General features: G+C 38.2%; 1 protein-coding gene across 1 annotated transcript in view; it reads right to left on the bottom strand.

The window, feature by feature from the left end:
• Positions 1-457: 457 nt before the first annotated feature.
• Rep (Rab escort protein) overlaps positions 458-24,322 on the bottom strand; it is a 215,469-nt gene continuing 191,604 nt past the window's right edge. The window contains exon 11 of the mRNA XM_067142664.2: positions 458-1,480. Within this exon, the coding sequence (XP_066998765.2) occupies positions 1,280-1,480 (201 nt within the window). The 3' untranslated portion in view covers positions 458-1,279. The remainder of the gene's footprint in view (positions 1,481-24,322) is intronic.

Below are 24,322 nucleotides of genomic sequence, written 5' to 3'. Positions count from 1 at the left end.
ACGCTACTGTTCTTAATTTCCTTTTCTTTTGTTTTGCAATTTTTATAATAAATAGGTTAACTAAATTATTCTTTATTTGGAGTTTCAGCTACAAAAGTCTATATTCCATTGCCTTTTAGGGCTCCTTCTGCTGTCCACATCCTGCATTGAGTTGTGTATTTTAGCTTGTTTAATTTTGATTTTATGATATGGTTTTAATGATTCTAAATTTATTTTCATGCTTCAGATTTCCTTCTTTTATGATTTTTATGCAATGTGCTCAATAGAGGTTACAAAAACCATAACCATAGGATTATGGAACTTACTTGTAAACGCCAACAGGTGAGAAGTAGAATTATCAGGAAATTGGTAACTGTTCTAGGATAAGGAATACAGAAAATCTATGGTAAAATGGGAATCATCTTGAAGTGATATTTCATGTAGTTTATTATGAAAAGAAAGAATAAAAAAATCTGCATTTTTTAAAAGGGGGTCCAACTTAATTTTATTCTCATGAATTAAAGAAATACAGAACAGGTTTCTTAGGACAGGCCACAAAACAATGCAATCTGAATAGTCATTGCAAATTATCCATACAAAATAGTGAGATCCTCAAAAACATTTAATATACTCTTTCTTTCAATGTAGCTTTCAATTAATATTAAAACGAAATAGCCATTACCATCACAGTAGAGACAATTCGACCTTCCTGTAGCATTAGCTTAATAAGGCAATCACGCTTTTCTCCTTGCAAATATTGTGACAAATGTGACTATATATGTGTAGGATAGGACAATGATAACACTGCTACAAATTCCATCAACAGCAAATTCTCATAGAAATTAAAATCCTGCCTCATTTTAAAGTAAGCAGCATAATAATGGAATGTATGCACAATTTCTCTGAAGCGGCAAGAGGAATGCAAACACCATACTGCAAGCTCTGTGGAACAATGCACTCGCTTATGTGAATATTCATCAACTTCTAGTCCTGAGTCATGAATGCTAAACATGAGAACTGTATTCTTCCAATAATGAAGGTCATAATAAATAAAACAGGAGTGACATGAGTTTGACTAGTAACGTAGGGTAAGAATATGTATCATCCAAACACCCAAAGCACTTAACAAAAGCAAAGATTTGTATTTGGCAATAATAAATTATCTTTGTCATATAAAGTGTGCTTTGTTTCTTTCCTGCATGATAAAATAATGCTTTTGAAACAGCTAGATACCCAAGTTCTCCATTTCAGCTAGCACGCGGCACTTTTCACAGTGTGTTAGGCATCTTGAAGATTTGCTTCACTCCTCTGACTTCCCGTTTTTGGCAGATGCTGCCGCAGCAGCGGCACTTTCCTCACTTTCTTCTGCTTTCCCTTCACTCTCGCCTTCAAATGCAGGGCCAGGAGCTGCCTCGTCTCCTTCTAGCACAATTTCTTCTGGATCGGGAGCTCGAGGAAGGAATTCGCTCTCAGGGTACATCTTGGTGAAGATATCTTTAGCCTGTAATGAAGAACATGCCTTTCTTTACTACGATCATATTTTCAGACAGATAGACAAGTTTTGATCAAATATATTCTTCCAAATCAAACATTTCTTTCACTCTGATTTAAAACAATCATATTCTTGGTACAAATCCTTCACATAATTTCAGTAAAAACCTGCTCAATTTTCCAGCGGACTAATGAAAAGCCATACATTTAATCCATACGTGATCATGTAATATGTATTATCAATCCTATAACAATTTTTTATTTGAATAATGTACTCGTTTATAATCAATCAAAATGGGTATGATTTCAGAGAATGGGACAAGCAAGATTTTTTTTTTTAAATACATTTAGTTAACACGTAATTTAAGAGTACTAATGTTATCCCAATTTTTAGTATGAGATCCTGTGTTCATGTTTGATTTTCCTTGAAGAAAGATTTTTCCTGTCACCATTTTCTCTGCTGTGCCTGTCAAAGTGAGAAATTAAAAATCAGTGGAGCATGCCAAGGTCAAATGAGATGAGCAGACTGCAGATCATTATGTATAAAACTTGCTTTGCTTGTTTGTGAGTAAGTTATAGCTTTGTGACTTTTATATTTCAACAATATTTAAAGTTGTGAACAGTGTCTTAAGAAAGCCTATGTTTATATTTTCACCAATCTTTTTCCTATTTGTGTACCATTCTTAAAATTTGTATGTTCAAGTACGAAGAATTCTCATTTCAGTGGTGCTGATAATTCCACTGATTTGACCATTAAAACAATCACCTTCTTTCTATTCCTCTATTTCTCCTTTTCAAATATGAGGAGCACTTCTATTTGGTGGTGGTGGTGGTGATTGTAGCAACTACTAAGTGGCAAAACAACAGCATTAACAGCAAGAGAGTTTTTATTATGGACTCTGAATAGAATTAACTTACAACTACTGCAGAATATTTGTCATGTTTTTTCCAGGTCCTCCAAAATAAAATTGCACTCTGTGCAACCTGAAATACTTCACACGCCCAATACAGAATCAAAATTAAAAACAAGCTATACTGTTAAAGGAGTTTGAGATTTCTAGAAAAGTTATTAAATAAAAATGTCGCAATGGTGTCTGTAGATGTTCATTTTAAAGCTAATGAAAATCAAGACTTGCAAGACTTTTTGAGAAGAGGTGTAAAAAATCAGTTTCCTCCGAATCTGCCACAGTACCTGCTGATAGAGACGACATGCAGAATTCGGGAACACGTTTAGACTTCTGTGGCTGAAGTTGCCTATCTTTTTACAAGGGCAACTTCAAAGACATCACATCGTAACCTGAAATTTCACCGACAGAATGGATATTGTGTAAGAACATCAAGTACAAAATATCAGCTGCAAGGTCACAAAAGTTTGGTTGCAAATGCCCCACGATACTGTGGCTTGCCAGCGGTAATGGACATCACTATCAGCTTGGTAACTGGCAACAGTATGGCAGTTGGCAGAAGGGAAGTGTTAGCAGTCAGTTGCCATTCATTCTCCATTGGTTTTTTGGGGAGGAAAGTGAAAAATAATTCGTGATGACAATGATAAAGGCGAAGGTGTTTTCTACACCATGAATACTGAGCAAGTATGTAATGTTCGCATTGTTCTTCACATTGGTCTTGAATTGTCTTCAGGCAGAAGTTGACAGGTATCAAAAAACTGGAAGTGAATGAATGACTGCAATTTCAAGATGCTGTCCCTCTGAAATGCCTCAAAATTAATGTCTGCGCAAATGTTCAAAATTTTGATTAATAATAATCAATAATAATCATCGTATGGCCTCAGCTACCGTGTGCAGACATTTCAATTTGACGCCATCTGGCTGCCTGCTCGTCAATTTCGACGTTCCGTTTTACTCTAGGCCCACTAGATGGCAGACCGAGTAAACCGAAACTCTCTTGGGCGTCTATGGCTGAGATTTATTGAATTTTGTCGGGTAAACACCAAATGTGTCACCAGAGATCTTTTACATGCCGACATCGTACAACATGTAGTGTCTAATGGACTTTTTTCCCGCCCTTCAAAAATCCGACTACCTCTGCCAGGTTTGAACCCGCTATCTTGGGATCCGGAGGCCGACACTCTACCAACTGATCCACAGAGGCAGGTAAAATTTTGATTAATCAGCAGGAAAGGAAAAGTCTGTGGTTTGATCGTCTACAGTTTTATCTGCAGAATATCTACAAGACAAGCTGTATTATTGTAACTTGTCCAGGAATCAAAAATAAGGTCACAGTTATTTTTGGAGAATACAAAGAAGGCTCCTTTAAATCAGATGTTTCTTACACTGGGCTTTTCATCTCGCAGGCACACAAAACGCTTCCGAGCAGAAGCTAAAAGAGAGACTTGAAAGATGTTTTTATCTTCTTAATTGGAAGACAATTGTTAACAATATTTTAGTTACAGAGAAGTTTGAATTACTTTTTAAGCATTTCTCTCCCCCCCCAATTGCTCACCACCATCATCATCCTTCCCCATTAGACAAAGTCATAAGTTCCCATGAAGAGAGATCAAGACTGATACCAGAACATATATTGTGCCTAGTTTCACCTTTTTTATACCTAAGCATATGTGAATGTAGCAAATAGTATTGATTAGGAGCCTAATAGTTCTTTGATTTTTAGATTGTCGTATTGATACGGACATGAACTGAATAGTTTGCAATACCAATGAGACTATTCAGAAACAATTTAGTCCATAATCAATTACAGAAACGATTAAAGCTGACTTTGCTGGTTTGGACATGTCCTGAGAATGGTACCCTCCACAGTTATCAAAACAACTGACCACCTGGAAATCAAAGGTCAACGACCACGTGAGCAGCCAAAGCAGAGGTGGAAGGACACCATTAATATAGATTTAAAGATTGCCAGCCTGCATCCTCAATATGCATTTGATCAAACAAAGTGATCCTGCAACTGCAGGAACACGTGGTGGTGGTGATGATGATGATGGAGATTTAAACCAATTTATCAGAGTAATATGTCTGTAGGCACTGAACAATAATAGGTTATTTTAGAGTATGTCCAAGTGCCGTGCAGTGCTGCTCAACTGCAGTTCTCGACACAGTTCTCGACAAAGTGCAACTAAATAGCACTGAGGCAACAATCGCTCATCAACTGAGATGGTTAGGCCATATTCACTGCACGAGTGGTAACAGGCTTCCCTGCCAAATTTCTTATGGTGAACTTTGCTCTGGCAGTAGACCTTGTGGAGCCCCTCTGAAGCGTTTGCAACGTGATTTTGTAATTTACCTGACAGCAGTGTCAGCGCGCTGGATGGAACAGCCCATGCACTGTAGTACGTGGCTTAGTGCTCCAATGAACGCATCAGTCCAGATCTCTCGGAGATATTTGAAACAGTGTTGATCATTATGTGAAATAGAAAAATAATGACTTAGGTATAAGTGGCATTAAAAATATGGCTGATGTTCTATTTGCGAAACGTAAACCCAGGATAATTTTAAGGTGCATAAAACAACAGATAGTTTGTAATGTCTACAATTAAAGACCAATAATCAGGAGAGAAGTGTGGATTGGACTGCAAGGGAAACCACTGATGCATGCAGCATTTCAAGAACCACGGTGTTTAAAAGTTCATGCTGAGGCTACCAAGGGGCCTTTTGTGTCACCAGGTAAGAAGTGAACACCAAGAATGAGGCAAAACAGCAGAGTTTTGAAATACAATGACTTTGTACGGAGTGCAGTTAAGACAAAGTGCACAAGGTTTTCATTAATAACCAAACATTAACACTAAATTCTGTTCTGTCAGCTGTCAATAGAGATCCAGATTATGAAAGATCAACACTCCATGTCCCACTTAAAGAAATGGATTTTCAAACAAAGGGAAAAATAAAGCCATGCTGATTGAGACAATGTTGTGTCTTGGCGCCTATTTATTGCAAGTTAAGAAATTCCGAAATGAAAACAGAAACATTGTTTACATGGATGAATCATTTGTTAATACCGGCATAACAATGCAAAAGGCCAGGGTTGACAAGTCCATGAACAGTCCGCAGCAGGCATTTTTAGTGGAACTTTCCAGTGGTTTAAGGGTGCCTACAGGTCGTGGGCCACGATTTGTGATAGTGCATGCAGGTAATGAGTGCAGATCTGAGCCGGATGAGAAGCTTGTATTTTAGTGCAAGAAAAACACTGCTGACGCTCGTTATAAAATGGATAGCAATTTTTTTGAGAAATATTTTTCAGAACAGATTCTCGCAAATTTCCCACCTTAGTCTGTAGTATTTGCCTTTCATTGGCCAATAACCATGACACTGAATATTTGTTTACTATTTTTTCATTTACGCATGTAATAATATGCAAAGTGTCATATGATAACAAAATTACTTGTTATTTCCAGGTACTCTCTTCGCCTCTGCAAATGAAAGCGACTCACTGTGACTGTATGTGTCGCGGCAACAGATGATTTGTATCATGTCACTGACCTATGCTGACCTTGCGGCATACCTTGCCATATTACGTATTATATATTAAACTTGATCCATATCCAGCAGATGACTCAGGTTAATTTTTATGTTACAGTAGAACCTCTATTATACATTCCCGGAAACTACGTTTCCCCATATTATTCATTAAATTTACGTGGTGCCACGAGCATCCTACTTAAATCACGTTGTAAAAATCCCGCATTATCCGTTCCTGGAAGAAACTATTTCCCGGATCAACCGTCCAGAAATTTCATTCCCATCAACGCTAAATCCTTGACCACATGCTTTTCAAGAAACTTATTTTACGAAAGGACGGCTACGAGATACTTATGGATCTTGGTGTTGACGTCGCGTCACTGTGGTAATCTGAAGAAGTACTGTACTGGAAAAGCGATCGGCGATGAACTTGCATAAGGGATCATCTTAGCATTGCATTCGGGTAGTATTGTTTAGAGAATCCTTGGAAATCAAAGCAGAGGGTACCAACGACAATTGGAAGGAGACAGAGCGCATTTCAACAACTCTATCTGAAGACTGAAAGAGTTTCGTTAATTGTTCGCACCTGCAAAACTTCTACATTATGTCCAGGGTTAGATGTTTTTTTTTTTTTTTTTTTACCTTTTTCAAGTGTATCGCCAAACAGGTTTTCGGCATTTCCCTCAGGGCACTGTATAGTCACTGGGCTTTCAGGAAGGAATCGAAACTGCTCCTTTTTAAGTAACACAAATTATGTTATTGAGACCAGAACAGATGCTGCACCTTACATACATAAAGCCAGGGGAGGTTTTGGGATTGCCTATTACTGTGTATAACTAACTAACTAACTAACTAACTAACTAACTAACTAACTAACTAACTAACTAACTAAATAAATACTGGGAATTTCATGTTTTTGTGCTAAAATGTTATAAAAGCCGCAGTCATTTTATTTGCGCACATTAGCCTACAATAAAAAATTTTGTATCATTTCGCACTCATACCGACTTGTACCTTGTACATGGAGCGTGCTTTCCAGCTGAGCTCAAGGTCGCGAATAATCGTAATTTCGGAAGTGTTAATGATATTTTTGGTCTTTCCAATTTGATGGTGATTAGTGACGGGCAGAACTAAATATAATGCATTCGAGAACTTGAGGATTGATACTTTCGAAACCATATTCTCGAGTTCAACATAATCTTGAAAATTCGATGTAGGTCTAATTTACGTTGTACAAGATTTCCATAAACTGACTAGGAACAGTATACCGGTGACCAAATTACAATGGAAGATTTAAAAAAAAAAAAGGATTTTGCCATCATACTGGACGCTTTTGTATCCAATGTGCTTTATTTTATTAGATTAGAGAATGAAAAACTACTTGTGGTCGATTGTTGTTTAGCTTGGCGTTACGGGTATTAGATTTTTCGAAGAGTTTGGCTGATGAAAGTTGCTGAACTGAAAGAAGTTTTGAAAGGAATCTGATGAACTTCTCAGAGGAAACTGACAAAGTTTCCCCGGTAAAACTGAATGTAAAGTTTCGAGATTCTTAAGTCGCGTACCGGTAATAAACGTTTGAAGCCAGCCCCGCGGTCTAACTTGCCTGCCTCTCACCCGGAGGGCCTGGATTCGATTACTGGCCAGGTCGGGCATTTTTACCTGGATTTGAGGCCTGGTTCCAGGTTCAGTCATTCTACGATTACCTTTAATTGAGGAGCTATTTAATGGTGATATGGCGACCCGGGTCTAGAGAGCCAGGAATAACAGCCGAGAGAATTTGTCACACTGACCATGCGCCATCTTGTGATCTGCAGGCCTTCGGACCGAGGGCGGTGGCTTGGTAGGACTTGGTGGGACTGTAGTTTGAATTGGTTTAGGGGCGTTTGTAAGATTATAAGTATACATATTTCATTTTTGTGACGTTTAGCCAAATTGTTAATGGTTCATTCGCTCCTGGATTTTCTGTTTTCCCGTGTTGTATGGTTTTTTCCGTGGTCCCTCCAAAAACGGAGAATCGAGGTTCCACTGTATTTCAATTGTATTGTAACTAAAATTCCAATATAAATACATTGTAAATTACCGTAGTATTAATAAGCCGTTCTAAGCATTGTTATGTAAATTACTATCCTCGGATTCCCCATTCCTTACGAAATAACTCAGTCTTTACTAAAATTTATCCAAATTTTGTCATTTTCACGGGAATTCGAGTGAAAGGGTGTAGATTATAATGTTGCAAAGGATCAAATTCCGTCCGGATGAGGAGCATCCTGAAGGCAATGGGCTGTACTACTCGTGTTGAGTGCTGTACAATAGCTGCCCTGCTACACTCTCTAGACGCAGCAACACTGGTGCCATAAGAGCTACAGTACACTCTTAACACTGGATGGACTATAAGAAACTAACTCTCCTGTGAAGAGGCAATCCACGTGAACAGATGTCTCCAAGCCCTAATAAGAACACAAATATCAATCAGCTCGTAAGTTTGGCAGTTGAAGATAGTCCTAATACCGAAAATGCTAGGGAAACAATTTCATTAGGACACAAACTAAACATCACTAAAGCTTAAATACATTTACTTGAAATTAAAAAAATCAGATATAAATTCAAAGGGAAGTTTCACATAATCAAAACAATTCATCTCTCTCAACAAAAAGCAGAAACATATATTCGATACAATGTTAAAGTAATGTTAAATGAAAAGTAAAGAAGAAATTATAGTGATTAATTTCTCCTGGATTTGCTTCTTTAAAAAACAAAGTCTCCCAAAGGTTATCAGCACTGCTTAAATCATGACTTGTTGCATTTACCTTCTGAAGCTCAAGTGAGAAAATTTGTGAAGGCCTTAAATATTCGTATGGCATAAATGATCATGCTGCTGCTATCATAGCACAATTTTTTAGTGGAAAGAAGGAGCACGAATGCCTAGGGATGCTGATATTTGATGAAGTAAAGCTTAGAAGAAATTTGCTTTAATTCTGATTCATTTTAACTCTGTTTAGTTGATTTGGGAACATTCACTTCAGAGGAAAGCAAGGATCAGGTGGCAATCGTGCATTAGTTTTCATATCTGTTGTCTTTCTGTACAAGTGGATCCAACTCATAACAATATATGCTAGTCATTAATGCCACCCCCAATGACGTAATTGCAAAAATCCTCATTCAGGTCATCGTAAAATTAGAACACGCAGGTGTAGGAATCATTGGTTTCACGTCAGATGGTAGCCAATCAAAAAGTTATGGAAATGCTTAGGAATATCTGACAACATAAAGAATCTGAAGTGTTTAGTTTCCAATCCAGCTAACTAGCAGAAAACTGTGCATTTTCAGATGTGCCTCATATTTAAGTGTATAAGTAAGGACCTTACTTTTTGGTGAAATAAAACTGTTGATTTCGGTGTTAAAACTAATGCTATTTTAGAAGGTATTTCATGAAAAACTGTCATACCAATCGATGTTTGTGAAATCCTCCTTATAGTATGGGCTGAATCTAATTTTGTGATAAGGGTTTTTAAAGAGAACTCTTGTAATATATGCTTGTTATTAAATCTTAGAACAACCAAATATACAAAATGTTATAGAAACAAATATATAAATCACTGATACCTCAAAATAAAGTTAGGTGATCTGCCCTGTAGTAGGAATTTATACATAGCTACATTTTTTTTACATGTTCAATTACTTGTCTCCAAAGTACAAACTAAGCATGTTTTCAACATTATCAGCATGCAGAGTTGTACGACAGTCAGAAAGTATCTTTGTGTAAGCAGATAAGCCCCTCTTGCTGTCCACATTAGACATCGGAAGCCATAATACTTGCAAACACTTGGATGAAAATTCACTGTGGTCTTCTATCAAGCCTCCTAAAACTTCACTAACAAGGTCTTCTTTCTTCTCCTTCCCCAGATGTGCTTTTGCAGCAGTTTGCAAAGCCATATAGTCCTGGAAGAAACTGTTCGTGGATATGCTAGCAAGAATAGGAATGCTCTTCACACTGTCCATGAGAGTAGAGTTCACTTAATTGCTGAGCACATTCGGAAGATAAAATAGTGCCGCAGTAGCTTGAAAAATTTTTCTAGCTGGATCCTGTTCAATAATTTTTTTTCAGCTTTCTGTGCATTTTCTCGCCAGATTCTTGATTTTTCTCTCTTCTCTATCTTTTCTTTCTCCTGAAAGCTGAATCAGGGCAACAGTAGTCTTTTCCAAAAACTAACTTTCTGACTAAATCAAATCCTCCAATTATATCTAGGTTTGTGGGCAGTTGGATAGTGTGATCTTTCTAGCACTGTTACAAACTGAGATACAGACATCCAATGTTCTTTAGCACAGGTAGCTTCACACAATATAGCCTTCTGCTCATTGCTGGTTAGATCCTTGAAATATTTTACAGCATCACTGACATCATCTAACTCTTTAAAGTACTCAACCAGATCACACAGATATTCCTGTAAATCGACAGCTGAATCGAGCCAGGAACCCGGGCACAGGGAAAAGTTTGACCGTTTTTTCACCACGATTGTATTTCTCCCGAAGGAATTTCAAATACCTATGCTTGCGCTTCCAGGTATTTTCAAATGCTTTCTTAGTCATACTTGCGCACTTATTCAGACTGGTGAAGTAGCTGGGCACAAGCTTGGTTATGATATCTAATTTGTGGGCCCAACACTGCACGTGAACTAAGCACTGTCAGAGGATATGCCAACAACATCATTGTAGTCTACAGAGTACTTCAAAACTGTGTTGTTTTTAGACTGACAACACTCTTGCAAATCAACATTCTGCAAAATTTTCACTGAAGCAACGTATAACATTGAAGGCAGAGCATCTACAGGAAGTATACGGAACAGAATTATGACAACTGCTTCCTCTTTCCGGTTGGCAGTTTCATCGCAGTGAATTATCAGTTTCCTATTTCTCACAGTTTCTTTCACTTCCTCTTCATATTCTGCTTTAACAAGTGGGATGTAATTTTGGCAGCAAGTATTTGCCTGTGGAAGATCAGCAACACCTGTAAAAAAAACACAACAACAACAACAAAAAAAAAAAAACATACATACATAATCATTATAGACTTATGCCTTTCAGCGTTCAGTCTGCAAGCCTCTGAGAATTTACTAAACGTCGCCACAATCCTTGATTTGCAACTAGTGTTGGGGCCTCATTTAGTTCTATACCTCTTATCTTTAAATCGTTAGAAACTGAGTCTAACCATCGTAGCCTTGGTCTCCCTCTAATCTCTTACCCTCCATAGCAGAGTCCATTATTCTCCTAGGTAACCTATCCTCCATTCGCCTCACATGACCCCACCACCGAAACCGGTTTATGCGTACAGCTTCATCCATCGAGTTCATTCCTAAATTAGCCTTTACCTCCTCATTCTGAGTAGCCTCCTTCCATTGTTCCCACCTGTTTGTACCAGCGATCATTCTTGCTACTTTCATGTCTGTTACTTCTAACGTATGAATAAGATATCCTGAGTCCACCCAGCATTCGCTCCCGTAAAGCAAAGTTGGTCTGAAAACAGACCGATGTAAAGATAGTTTCGTCTGGGAGCTGACTTCCTTCTTACAGAATACTGCTGATCGAAACTGCGAGCTCACTGCATTAGCTGTAGTACACCTTGATTCAATCTCACTATATTACCATCCTGGGAGAACACAACCTAAATACTTGAAATTATCAACCTGTTCTAGCTTTGTATCACCAATCTGACATTCAATTCTGTTGAATTTCTTACCTACTGACATCAATTTAGTCTTCGAGAGGCTAATTTTCATACCATACTCATTGCACCTATTTTCAAGTTCCAAGATATTAGACTGCAGGCTTTCGGCACAGTCTGCCATTAAGACCAAGTCATCAGCATAGGCCAAACTACTTACTACATTTCCATCTAACAGAATCCCTCCCTGCCATTTTATACCTTTCAGCAGATGATCCATGTAAACTACGAACAGCAAAGGTGAAAGATTACAGCCTTGTCTAACCCCTGTAAGTACCCCGAACCAAGAACTCATTCTACCATCAATTCTCAGTGAAGCCCAGTTCCCAACACAAATGCCTTTGATTGATTTTAATAATCTACCTTTAATCCCATAGTCCCCCAGTAAAGTGAACATCTTTTCCCTCGGTACCCTGCCATATGCTTTCTTTAGATCTACGAAACATAAACACAACTGCCTATTCCTCTTGTAGCATTTTTCAATTACAAGGCGCATAATGAAAATCTGATCCTGACAGCCTCTCTGTGGTCTGAAACAACACTGGTTTTCATCCAACTTCCTCTCAATGACTGACTGCACCCTCCCTTCCAAGATGCCAGTGAATACTTTGCCTGGTATACTAATCAATGAGATACCTCGATAGTTGTTGCAATCCTTCCTGTTCCCATGGTTATAGTTAGGTGCATTTACTGCTTTTGTCCAATCTGAAGGTGCCTTACCAACACTCCACGCTAATTTTACTACTCCATGAAGCCATTTTATCCCTGCCTTCCCACTATACTTCACCATTTCAGATCTAATTTCATCTATTCCTGCTGCCTTATGACAATGGAGTTTATTTACCATCCTCTCCACTTCCCCAAGCATAATTTCACCATCATCATTTTCCTCCTCCCCATCAGCTTGGCTGTTTGCAACACCACCAGGATGATTTCCTTTTACATTGACAAGATGTTCCAAATATTCCCTCCACCTCTCCAGTGATTCCCTGGGATCTACTATGAGTTCACCTGAATTACTCAACACTGTTCATTTCCTTTTTCCCTCCCTTCCTAAGATTCTTTATTACTGTCCAGAAAGGTTTCCCTGCTGCTTGACCTAGCCTTTCCAGGTTATTACCAAAATCTTCCCATGACTTCTTTTTGGATTCAACAACTATTTGTTTCGCTCTGTTTCTTTCATCTACGTACCAATCCCTGTCTGCCTTGGCCCTTGTTTGGAGCCATTTCTGATAAGCCTTCTTTTTAAGTTTAGAGGCTGCTCTCACTTCTTCATTCCACCAAGATGTTTGCCTTTTCCCATCTTTACACACAGTTGTTCCTAGGCATTCCCTTGCTGTTTCTATTACAGCATCCCTGTATGCCACCCATTCACTTTCTATATCCTAAACCTGCTTACTGTCTACTGTTCAAAACTTCTCACTAATCATATCCATGTACTTCTGTCTAATTTCCTCATCCTGGAGACGTTCTACCCTTATTCGTTTGCAGACAGATTTCACTTTCTCTACCCTAGGCCTAGAGATACTTAGTTCACTACAGATCAGATAGTGGTCTGTATCATCGAAAAATCCACGGAAAACTCATACATTCCTAACAGATTTCCTAAATTTGAAGTCTGTTAAGATATAGTCTATTATGGATCTGGTACCCCTAGCCTCCCATGTGTAGCCGTGAATAGCTTTATGCTTGAAGAATGTGTTCATAACAGCTAAACCCATACTAGCACAGAAGTCCAGCAAACTCTTCCCATTCCCATTAGCTTCCATATCTTCCCTACATTTATGAATCACCCTTTCATATCCTTCAGTTCTATTCCCAACTCACGCATTAAAATCGCCCATTAGCACTATTCTATCCTTGCTGTTGACCCTGACCACGATATCACTCAATGCTTCATAAAACTTGTCAACTTCATCTTATCTGCACCCTCACATGGTGAATACACGAAGACAATTCTTGTCCTAATTCCTCCAACTGACAAATCTACCCACAGCATTCGCTCATTTACGTGCCTAACAGAAACTATGTTGCGTGTAATGGTATTCCTGATAAAGAGCCCTACCCCAGACTCTGCCCTTCCCTTTCTAACACCCATCAAGTACACTTTATAATCTCCTAGCTCTTCCTCATTGTCTCCCCTTACCCAAATATCACTTATTCCTAGCACATTCAGATGCATCCTCTTTGCTGAGTCAACCAGTTCTACCTTCTTTCTTCCATAAGCCCCATTAATATTGATAGCTCCCCATCGAATTCCATTTCATTCGCCAAGTTGTTTCCAAGGAGTCCCTCGCCTGTCAAATGGGAGTGGGACTCCCTTACTCCCATAGGTCCGAGGCTTGCTTAAAATGTTCTGAGCTCGGTAAATTTATGAAGCAGGATGCTACCCTACTTGCACATAGTCCAAATGAGGATCTCTCCTCTAACAGGTTATGGACCACCGGTGAATTGTATAGTCCTAGCCGCCTGAGCACAAGGAGGGCCATAACTCAGAATATGTCCTAGATGCCCACTCCCATTCCATAGCAACTGGTATCCCGACTTTCAGGACCACTTACTAGGCCACTCAGCCGTTGCTCATGGTTCACGAACTAGGACATGACTACAGTAATCCACAAAAGAAAGTATAGAAATTAATACAGGAATACTATTAAGACTGTAATACCAGTAACTTACTAATGTTTTGGTTTTACGTCCACTGAAAACTTTTACGTTTTTCAGAGTTGGCGAGTTGCCAAAATTTTGTCCCGCGGAATTTCTAACGTGCTGGAAAATCTACCGACATGGGTCCGTCGTAGTTTAGCACCTTCAAATAACCCGGCCGGGGTTGAGTAGCTCAGATGGTTCAGGCACTGGCTTTCTGAACCCAAGTTGGCAGGTTCGATCTTGGCTCAGTCCGGTGTTATTTGAAAATGCTCAAATACGTCAGTCCCGTGTCAGTAGATTTACTGATACGTAAAAGAACTCCCATGGGACAACATTCCGACATCTCTGCATCTCCGAAAACCGTAAAAGTAGTCAGTGGGACATAAAAACAGTAACATTATTACTACTCAACCCAGTGATTTATTTACAATAGGCCTACAAATACCGTCATATTTTACAATAAAGACAGAATTATTTATCTTACCTTTTATATACTTGTTCATCCACTCCCTCATGCCAGGATTATCCAATTTCTCAAGCGGAATGTTAACTTGCATGAATGCTTTTGTTGTGTCTATTACAAATTGTTCTTTCTCTATCATTTTTCAACATCTTTGCGATGTGTAGAGTATCGCAGATTGTTATTTGTCATGTAGAATTATATTCATTTGCTTCATTGTTTTTCTTTTATGCATTTCTGATTCCTTGCAGTGTTTATCACACTTGTCCTTTCGTTTCCACTTAATACGAACATTACAGTATTTACATATAAGTATTTTTCTTGCAGCATCAAATACATGGAACCCCTCACTGTTGTATTCCTCGACCCTTGAAAAAACTGTTGTGACTTGAGTTTTTGGAATTTTTATAATTAAATACTGGACATTTGTGGATTAAGTTTCATCAGTAGCGAACTCACACTGCCAAAGAATATAACGCGCACTGCTTTATCGAAGACCGGTCTTGCTACATGATCATTGTTGCTATGACCACGTCATTTGCTGTAATCTATAACATATTGATTTTTATAGATTGTCTTAAAGATGTTGGAACTGAATACTCATACTTCTGGTACACAGTGCGCATTGATTTGCGTGCGTTCGTGTATAGAATATACAGTGCTATCAAGCAACTAAAATTGAATCTACAATAGTCAAGATCTTGGAAGCATTTAAACGTTTATGGTGATCTTTTCTTGACAATATTTCGCATTTTTATGAATGTGAACTAAGCTTTCCGACATCTTGTATTTTTAATAATGTACACATTTTATACAGCTGCCAACCTACAAAACAAAGACTACTATAGAGAATAAATTTACGTAACATACCGCCCCACCAAAAGGTATTGGCCTTTTGCAGAAAAATAATAAAATGGAACATATGCACACAAAAATGCACTAGTCAAAAATAGGGCAAACACGAATTTTATAACAATACGTTGATAATGTTCAAGCAAACTGTAGTGTGATGATCATTCCCAGTTCCTTTCCGGCAATACACACAACTTGTTGATAGGACGCATCATGGCACCAGAAGTGGTGTTGACAGTAGCTACTCTGGCGTGACCGTCATCTCTGAGATGGACCCTTTCCACCAATCCTCTTCTCCATTGAAGAGGAGGCAGGTTGTCATCCTTGATGAACACAAGATCACCAGGACGTAAGTTAGGACGCTCGTGTCCATTTGTAACGTCGCTGAAGTGTGTTGAGGTAATCCTTATACCACATATTCCAGAAGTCTTGAGTCATTTTTTTGTATATGTCTCCATTTAGAGAGAGACTATTAATGGGACAAGGTTTGAGATCGCGGTCGGGAAGTGCCGTGAGTTGCTCACCGATAAGGAAGTGTGATGGAGTGAGATAGGATGAATCTGTCGGATCATCACAAAATCTGGTTAGAGGGCGACTGTTCAGGCAAGCTTCGATCTGTGACGATAGGGTAGTTAATTCTTCAAAGGTGAGTACTGTTGTTCCTATCGTTCTTCGAAGATGAAATTTAAATGCTTTTACCATGGATTCCCAAGCACCTCCAAAATGAGGTGCAGATGGAGGGATGAAGTGTCAGGTAATGCCTATTCCTTCTGCGATCTTCACAATTTCTTTCTCTTGCTTCGGATCTTGTAAGAACTTCTGAAGTTCCTTTAATTCCCTCGATGCACCAATGAAATTGGTGCCATTGTCGCTGTAGATATTGGCAGGACAACCTCGACGTGAGGTGAAACGACGTAGTGCTGCCATGAATGCACTTGTTGTAAGATCAGAGATGATTTCGATGTGCATAGCTCTGATCGAAAGACATGTGAATATTCCAGCATAAGCCTTTCCTGTTGTCTTACTTCGTCGTGTGCCTATTCGTATTAGGAATGGGCCAGTGTAGTCTACTCCAACGTTCATAAAGGCTCTAGTAGGAGTAACCCTAAATCTTGCGAGGTTTGCCATTTTCTGTTGAGCTGCTGATTTTCTCAGTCTGAAGCATGTGTAGCACGAATGAATGCATTTCTTAACGATTTGGCGAATCCTCGGTATCCAATATCTCTATCGCAGCGATGAAATGAGTAATTGAGGTCCTGCGTGTAGTAATCTTACATGTTCACTCAGGCAGAGAAGTTTGGTGAGGTGATGTTCAGGAGGAAATATAAGTTGATGTTTGGCTTCGTATGGAATTGGTGCGTTTTGTAGTCTTCCTCCGACTCGAAGAAAACCATTTTGGTCCAGAATTGGGCTCAGATTCTTCAGTGTACTGTTTGCATCAACAGCTTTACCTTGCTTTAGGCAGAGTATTTCTCTTTGATAAGAGACCGATTGTACGATTTTGATACAGACCCTGAAGGCATTATTTACCTCTTGTGGTTTCAGTGGTGATGTATCGCGCTCACTGCGAGTTTTCTTGCAATTGGAAGAGAATCTGAGACACTGACCAACTGTTCTGAGTAATCTGTTTAAGGATGAGAATCTATTCAGGAATGTATCATCGTGTTTTATGACAATAAGTGATGTTATAATTCTTTGGTCAGGGATCTTCGAAGTGTCGCATGCTGACTGTGCTGGCCATGATGGAGGGTCTAGACGCAGCCAGCTGGGGCCTTCCCACCATAGTGCACTGTCTTGAAGAAGCCGTGGCTGTACTCCTCGTGATGCAAGATCTGCAGGATTGTCCAGTGATCCAACATGATGCCAATGGGAGGCTGGTACAGTGTCTTGAATTTTTCCATTTTGAAGGACATGCGCGTAACCAAGCTAATACGATTGCTGAATCAGTCCAAAGTAGTACACCATCGGGGGTAGTGCGTAGAGTTTCAAGCGTTTTCTTGACAAGATGAGCCAAAATTAAGGCACCTCATAATTCGAGACAGGGAATCGAAATCTGTTTTAGAGGTGCAACCCTTGATTTTGCACAAAGAAGTCTCGTGTTACCTCAGAATAATTATTATCCACTACACTGTGATAACTTATCGAAATCTCACTCATTTTATAGCACCACGATATTCTATAAATATGGAAGACTCCAACAAACGAACATTAACCAAAAGGAGAGCAACCTTGAAGGCTTTGTAACTTGTGTACCAAATGGGGTATATTTTGCGATTATTTGCTCAATTCGTGCAATAAATCAGATTCTATCATTCATTTTTTTCCGCTCCAATTTCCTCCCGGATTTTCTCATTCCTTATTTTGTCTCTTCTACTCTTCTGTATCATACTCCTCAAGAACTTCATTTAGGCTGCCTGTATTCGACTCTCATCCTTCTTTGTCATTGTCCAAGTTTCTGCTCCGTAAGTTGTTATGGGTACGTAATACATGTTGTACATAGTATCTTTTGCTTCCGTTGGCACATCTTTGTCCCATAACATGTGTCTTACACTATGATAGAAACAACTTCCAGCTTGATGGACGTATTCAATTCAAATCATCCATCCCTACTAAAGCACTGCATACAGGATCATAGACACATAAGACTTTAGTGAAGTGGCAGAATATCTTCAGAGAAACCCAAAATACATACTGCTTAGTAACAAGATATAATAAAGTATTGATTAGGTGGACAGTACCCATTCTTTGTGATTATAGATACTAAGTATCAATACGGACATGAAACTGATAGATTACAATATTGAAGCCAACCAGGCAAAACGAAATGCATACAGATACCAAAATCTAAAGATCAAAGTAACGAGTGTAATTAAAAGCATTACTTTCTTGAAGGAATGTCTATCGAATGAACTACATCATGTGACATTCTTCATTAGATTTAGTAATGTTTTTAAAATTATTTTAAGTTAACTTTAGATCTTATGACCAGCTGAAGATGACCTCTGTGAAGGTCGAAACCGGTACTGCTTAGTAACAAGATATAATAAAGTATTGATTAGGTGGACAGTACCCATTCTTTGTGATTATAGATACTCTTTGTGATTATAGATACTAAGTATCAACACGGACATGAAACTGATAGATTACAATACATTTTCTTCATAAAGAACACAAGTCCTTGAGAGTTACTTTGGAAAGCACATTAGAAGTGTCTGAATATTTGTGGGAAAGCAATTACAGCTACATTTTGAAAGGAAAATTTAATCAAGATCCTGTAAAACGTCAATCTGGTATCCTGTTACTACCAATTTTTACATTTACATATGTTGCAGTTCACTGCATACCAACGAAACTTACTTTATCCTCTAGTGGAAACTGTGAGTACTGAGCTTAATCCCCCTTAACGTCTCTTGTTAATCATATACGTATTCTTGCAAGAGCAACAGAGTACAAAAATCGTGGAGTGAAAACACAAGCTGAAGGTAAAATCGAGGAAAAAACTGAATCTTCAAGATGAAATTCAAATACTGGATTGGGAAAACAGTTTACCTGACTCAAGTCAGCAGAGTTTTGGCAGAGAATGCTTAGGGCATCATTTAGTTGGATACATGGTGCAAAATATTTCAAAAGTGACGCAGTGTAAATTACTGTATTAGACCCCGCCTCACTCACTTACTAGAACCCTGGCTTTTCGATACGAAGAAAATGAAAAAAATAAATCTTGCATACAAGACCCCCCCAACGTAATTAGTCAAAGAATAACTATTCCGCTTCGAAGTGGGTACAAGCCTTCCTGCAGTTCCGATGACATCCATATGACCCACGCAATGAAAACGGTTCGAAATCATGCGGTACATCTGTTTCGTAGGCAAGAAATGTCCGCCTCCATAGCGTACACCTACTGATGACGTCGCACAAATAGGTGAAGAGTTTCAAGTTCGAATCGCACATTGCAGGCACACATTCATGTGGTACATATATATTTCGTAGTAAAAATGTCTGCCAGCGTAATGGTTAACACAATTAGATGCCGTTCTTGGGGGCCTGAGGTTCAATTCCCGGTATCTTACTGCCAGAGATTTACGAATGGCAGGAGGATTGATATGCGGTAAAAATGGTACATGTAACTCTCTTCCACCGGGGCATCTAAAAAGATCTGCACCAAATCGAGATGAGGAAACTAGTTTACTTCAATTGAGAAATATTCACGCTTGTTGCTATTAATATAGCAGGCAAGATCATCAATAAAGTGATGAATATCTCGTAACTTGGGCCAATACAGGTTTTTTTTGGAGAGAAGCATGTTAAAAACGTGATATAAACAATCTGATCATAACAACTGTTTTACTTGCCAACGTAGCTAACAAATAACTTTTGAAAGATTTTCAGACGCCAAACAAAACTTATTATGCGTTAATAAAAGAAATGGAGACAACAAATGTACAAAATTAAACATAATGATGAAACACATTCCCGCCACATCTGTAGATATCTCCTGTTACTTATTTTTATTCTTTCCGTCGTGGAACTTCTGGCGCTCTCTGGGCAGTTGACAGCATACCTAACCTGAACAATGCAGTCTCTTATCTCCTTCACAGCTGTTTAGGTAAATCCTAATGTGATAAATGTAGAGAACAAGTACGAAATATACTTAAAAATAAGGGTCTGGCTTTCAACAACCACAGTTATCCAAAGAATGCTTCCAGTCACTATGTATTACATTCGGAAGTACAACTTGTAACATTCACTAGTTATCAGTTGATGGTTTGGCACACTTTTTACAGCATGGCTTTATTCTGAAGGAGTGGCTTTTTCTATACACACCAACTGGGAATATCAGACCACCTCCAGAAATAATTTGGAAATACATTCTCACTGTTTGGACTCTATAGTCTGGATCAAAACTATTTTGAAAATGTTCAAAAAGACGGGACCTCGAATGCTCTTGATTGCAGTGCATGGCTGACAAGATGACAGTGAAGATGTCATTTAGAATGACGACATGCTGGTAGCAGGGAACTTGGAGGCACAAGACGATAATTCAAATGAAAACAGTGATCAGGTTTACTCAGGTTTACTGTGTGGTAGGTTAACTGCTCAACTGACAGACACAAATGACTGGGCATTGAGTTATTTTGTATCAATATTGCATAATATCATAATATGATACCCTTATCCATTCTCTCTACAGGCTCTAGTATTAAGTACGTATGAAGCGAGACAAATCTTCATACAGAGTTTTTACGACCATATGCCCTTCCTAACGTCAACCTCATCAGAGGAATTAATGAGATTAAACTAATGACGTGATATGAGTAACTAAAACTTACTAATTTACTTTATATAAAGGCCTAAAAGTTGTGTTCACCATTTGTCTTTTTACATTTAGAAATACTGCCTTCCAATGATAATAGCCAGTATAACTCAAATACAATCATAAGTTTATTAAAGAATAGTTGTGTAGAATGTTTACATGTACAATTTATAGCCTGGAAGTCATGTGTTCATTGCACAAAATTTGAGGTTATTACATATTGGACCCCCCTTTTACTTTTTCTGGCTGAAAAAAAAAAAAAAGAGGGGCATCTAATATGCAAGTAAATACAGTATGCTTACCTTTCCTACACAGGAAACTGACTGAATGTACCACTAGCTGCTTTGCTAACACTAATTTAAGATTACGGGTCTACACAGAGTAGCACATACTGTATCTTGGTTATGGATCAGAAAGGGTTTTTAATGTGCTGTTGTGAGTGAAAAAAGTATTAGAAAAGCTATTGTGTGCTAATAGTTTGTGGCAGAATATATTTTTTTAGTGTTTGGATAGTTAAGATGTTATTAAGGTAAAGTCATCGCAATTGGGATGCTGTGAAGACCATGTGTTGTGTGTGCAGATGACCACTACTCTTGATAAACTTAATGCCCTTGGCCCTCACATAGAGGATGGTTGCCTAGTTGTACTTCCTCTTAAAACAATAATCATCACCACCCATCACCACCTCACATAGAGTTTACCTTAGAGTCCGAAATTCATCAATCCCTAAATTACTCAGACTTAACCATTACCAGACACCGGGACCACCTATCTTCAATATTTATAGAAAGCAGTCTCAAACAGCTGGCACCATTCAGCAAGATTCATTACACCCCGATTCACATTTTATAAAACCTGCGTATTTTAGCATGATACACTATCTCTCTATCTAAAGGAGACCTTAAAAAAGATTTAGATACCATTCGGGCTATAACTGAAAAGTATGGATATAATAATCAGTTTATCGATAAAATAAAGTAAAGAACCGGCGCTTCTCCACTTTAACTAAAGAAACTACACCTAAAACAATCTATACTTCTTTTACACTTAGCGATAAGAATATATATCAAATTGATAACATTTTCAAGAAGTAGAATCTCAATATAGCCTATAAAACCAATAATAATAATTCCTCCTTATTTCACAACACTCAGTTAATGTATGGTCAAAAGAGTCACAAAGCTTTCCATTTGAGATTGATTTGATGTGGGTTTTCTTTTCATATCTTGGCATGTTTAATTTATTTATTACAGCAAGGTCTAAATTCATAGTACAATATTTGTGATGCATGGACATAAGAGCCACGAAGTTTTCTATCAGAGATTGATTTTAATGTGTATCCTTTTCTAAATGTCTGTTTCATGATCTTTTACGTTCTCAGTTTTGCCAATGTTTTTAAATCTTCATGGCTGATAATGACCCAAGCAGTCGAAACCGGTCCCATGTACTTTTTCAAAAAGGTACAGTCAAAGGTTCCACCTCTACGATACTAAATAAATACTAAATAATTTACTAAAAATTACTAAATTTAGTATTGTAAAGGTGGAACCTTCGACTGTACCTTTTGAAAAAATATACGAACGACAATATGGGCTTTGTAATGAAATTTATTTTACGCAATAACCGGTCCCATGTACTAATTACATACCTGCCAACTGTTAGATATCAAAAATAGGGAGATTTTTTTATTCTTGGATTTTATCGTGTATAATGCGCCACGGTCTCTGTGAAAAAAGGCCTACAGTTACAAGGCGAATTGACCATTAAATTTAAAATCTTAAACAAAGGAAACATAAAAATGGTTACAAGAAAATGTAACAAACACGGAACAAAATGCATACTAGTTTCCTTTATTACACTGTAACACGAACGGAAATTTAATTTTATAGGTATCTCTCGACACCTGGGAGATAACGTTTATGTTTTGTGGCCATAATGTGAACAAATGCACTGAAATACGCGAAACTACCACATACAAAACAGATCAATATGTCTCATACATTATTAACATACAACTTTGACAGGGGGAAAAGCATAGAACCGCTAGAAAAATCACGTGTCCTACAACTCCAACGAAACTATGCACAGAAATGTTAACAGTGCGCGAACAAGAAACTCGATCTTTCGTCCTAATTAACGAGTCAGTGTGCGCTAGCTTCTTTCGCTTGTGGGACGATTGCCATCCCAAACTCCCAGCTTTAAAACACACACGATGCTGTAGTGAATGGGAAACGCGATACACAAAGATGACGGATGATACACTTGCTGAATAAATACACCTGAAAATGAGGTTGCGTAAATTACACAAGCACACAATTTATCCTAGGGGAAGATTATTGACTGTACCAAGGTTATATTGGTCAAAAATGGGAAGAATTAAAAATAAAATTGGATAATGAGTCAAACAAATGGAAAGTTTCCAGGTAAATCGGAAGGGTTGGCAGGTATGTAAACATATGACAATGTAGCCCATTTTTTACCAAATATATTTACATGTTTTATTAGTGTGGTAATGAATGGGTGGACCCATTTTACCTACCAATTGTAACTACTGTCAATACAGATTACAATGAAATCTTTATTGTACAATGTTTTGCGCTCTTTCTCTCAGCTGTTCTTATGGCGAGGACTTTGTCAATTAGTTCTCAGATACTTTCGCCTTGGCAGTTCAGTACTTGTGTTTACTGATTGGGTAACTCCATTTATTGCAGCCACATTCAAAATGTGATAAAATATTACTATCTGGTATTTTTACTAGTATTATATTTCTGTCACATCTGGTCAACATCATCTCAGATTTTTCTCATCTCCAGTTGTGTTACCAATTCTATCATCATGGTGCATGCTGGATATCAGCACAGCTCATCTGTTTTTTTTTTCCCCTTGGTACATAAGACACAATAGCACAATCATCCTATAATGCAAAAACACTGATAAAAAACACACACAGAGTAAGGAGTTAATTCTTGTTTTTGCAAATTCTACCAACAATTGTGATTATGTGATTTCAATAAAACATAGCCAGTGAACCAAAATGCCTAAAGCCACATTGAGGAACTGTAACTTGGTCACACTCTTAGACAATGAATCTGAGGTTACACTCTACCATCATATCCTCTTTGCACTCGACCATGTGTGACTGCGAGAGAGTTACTTTGGCCCCCATTTTGAATCTGATGAAACATAAATAAACTCGAGTGATCGATTCAAAACTTGAAGGTGCAAGTTTCAATATCTGCTCCACTTCTGTGTGCTTAAAGATGCAGATGCCAGTTCACTTTGACATGTTTTAACTTTGTCTTCATTCGTAAGGAATTTCACGACCTTCTCCATATCCGTAACTAGGCTATCACAAGACAAATATGCACCACGTTAGTCGACTTCACACGATTACGTTCCTGATACAGATGTAGGCTATCATGCAATGC

This window comes from Anabrus simplex, chromosome 3 (assembly GCF_040414725.1).
Source record: "Anabrus simplex isolate iqAnaSimp1 chromosome 3, ASM4041472v1, whole genome shotgun sequence".
NCBI classification, from domain to species: domain Eukaryota; kingdom Metazoa; phylum Arthropoda; class Insecta; order Orthoptera; family Tettigoniidae; genus Anabrus; species Anabrus simplex.
This window is presented reverse-complemented; position numbering and strand designations above follow the sequence as displayed.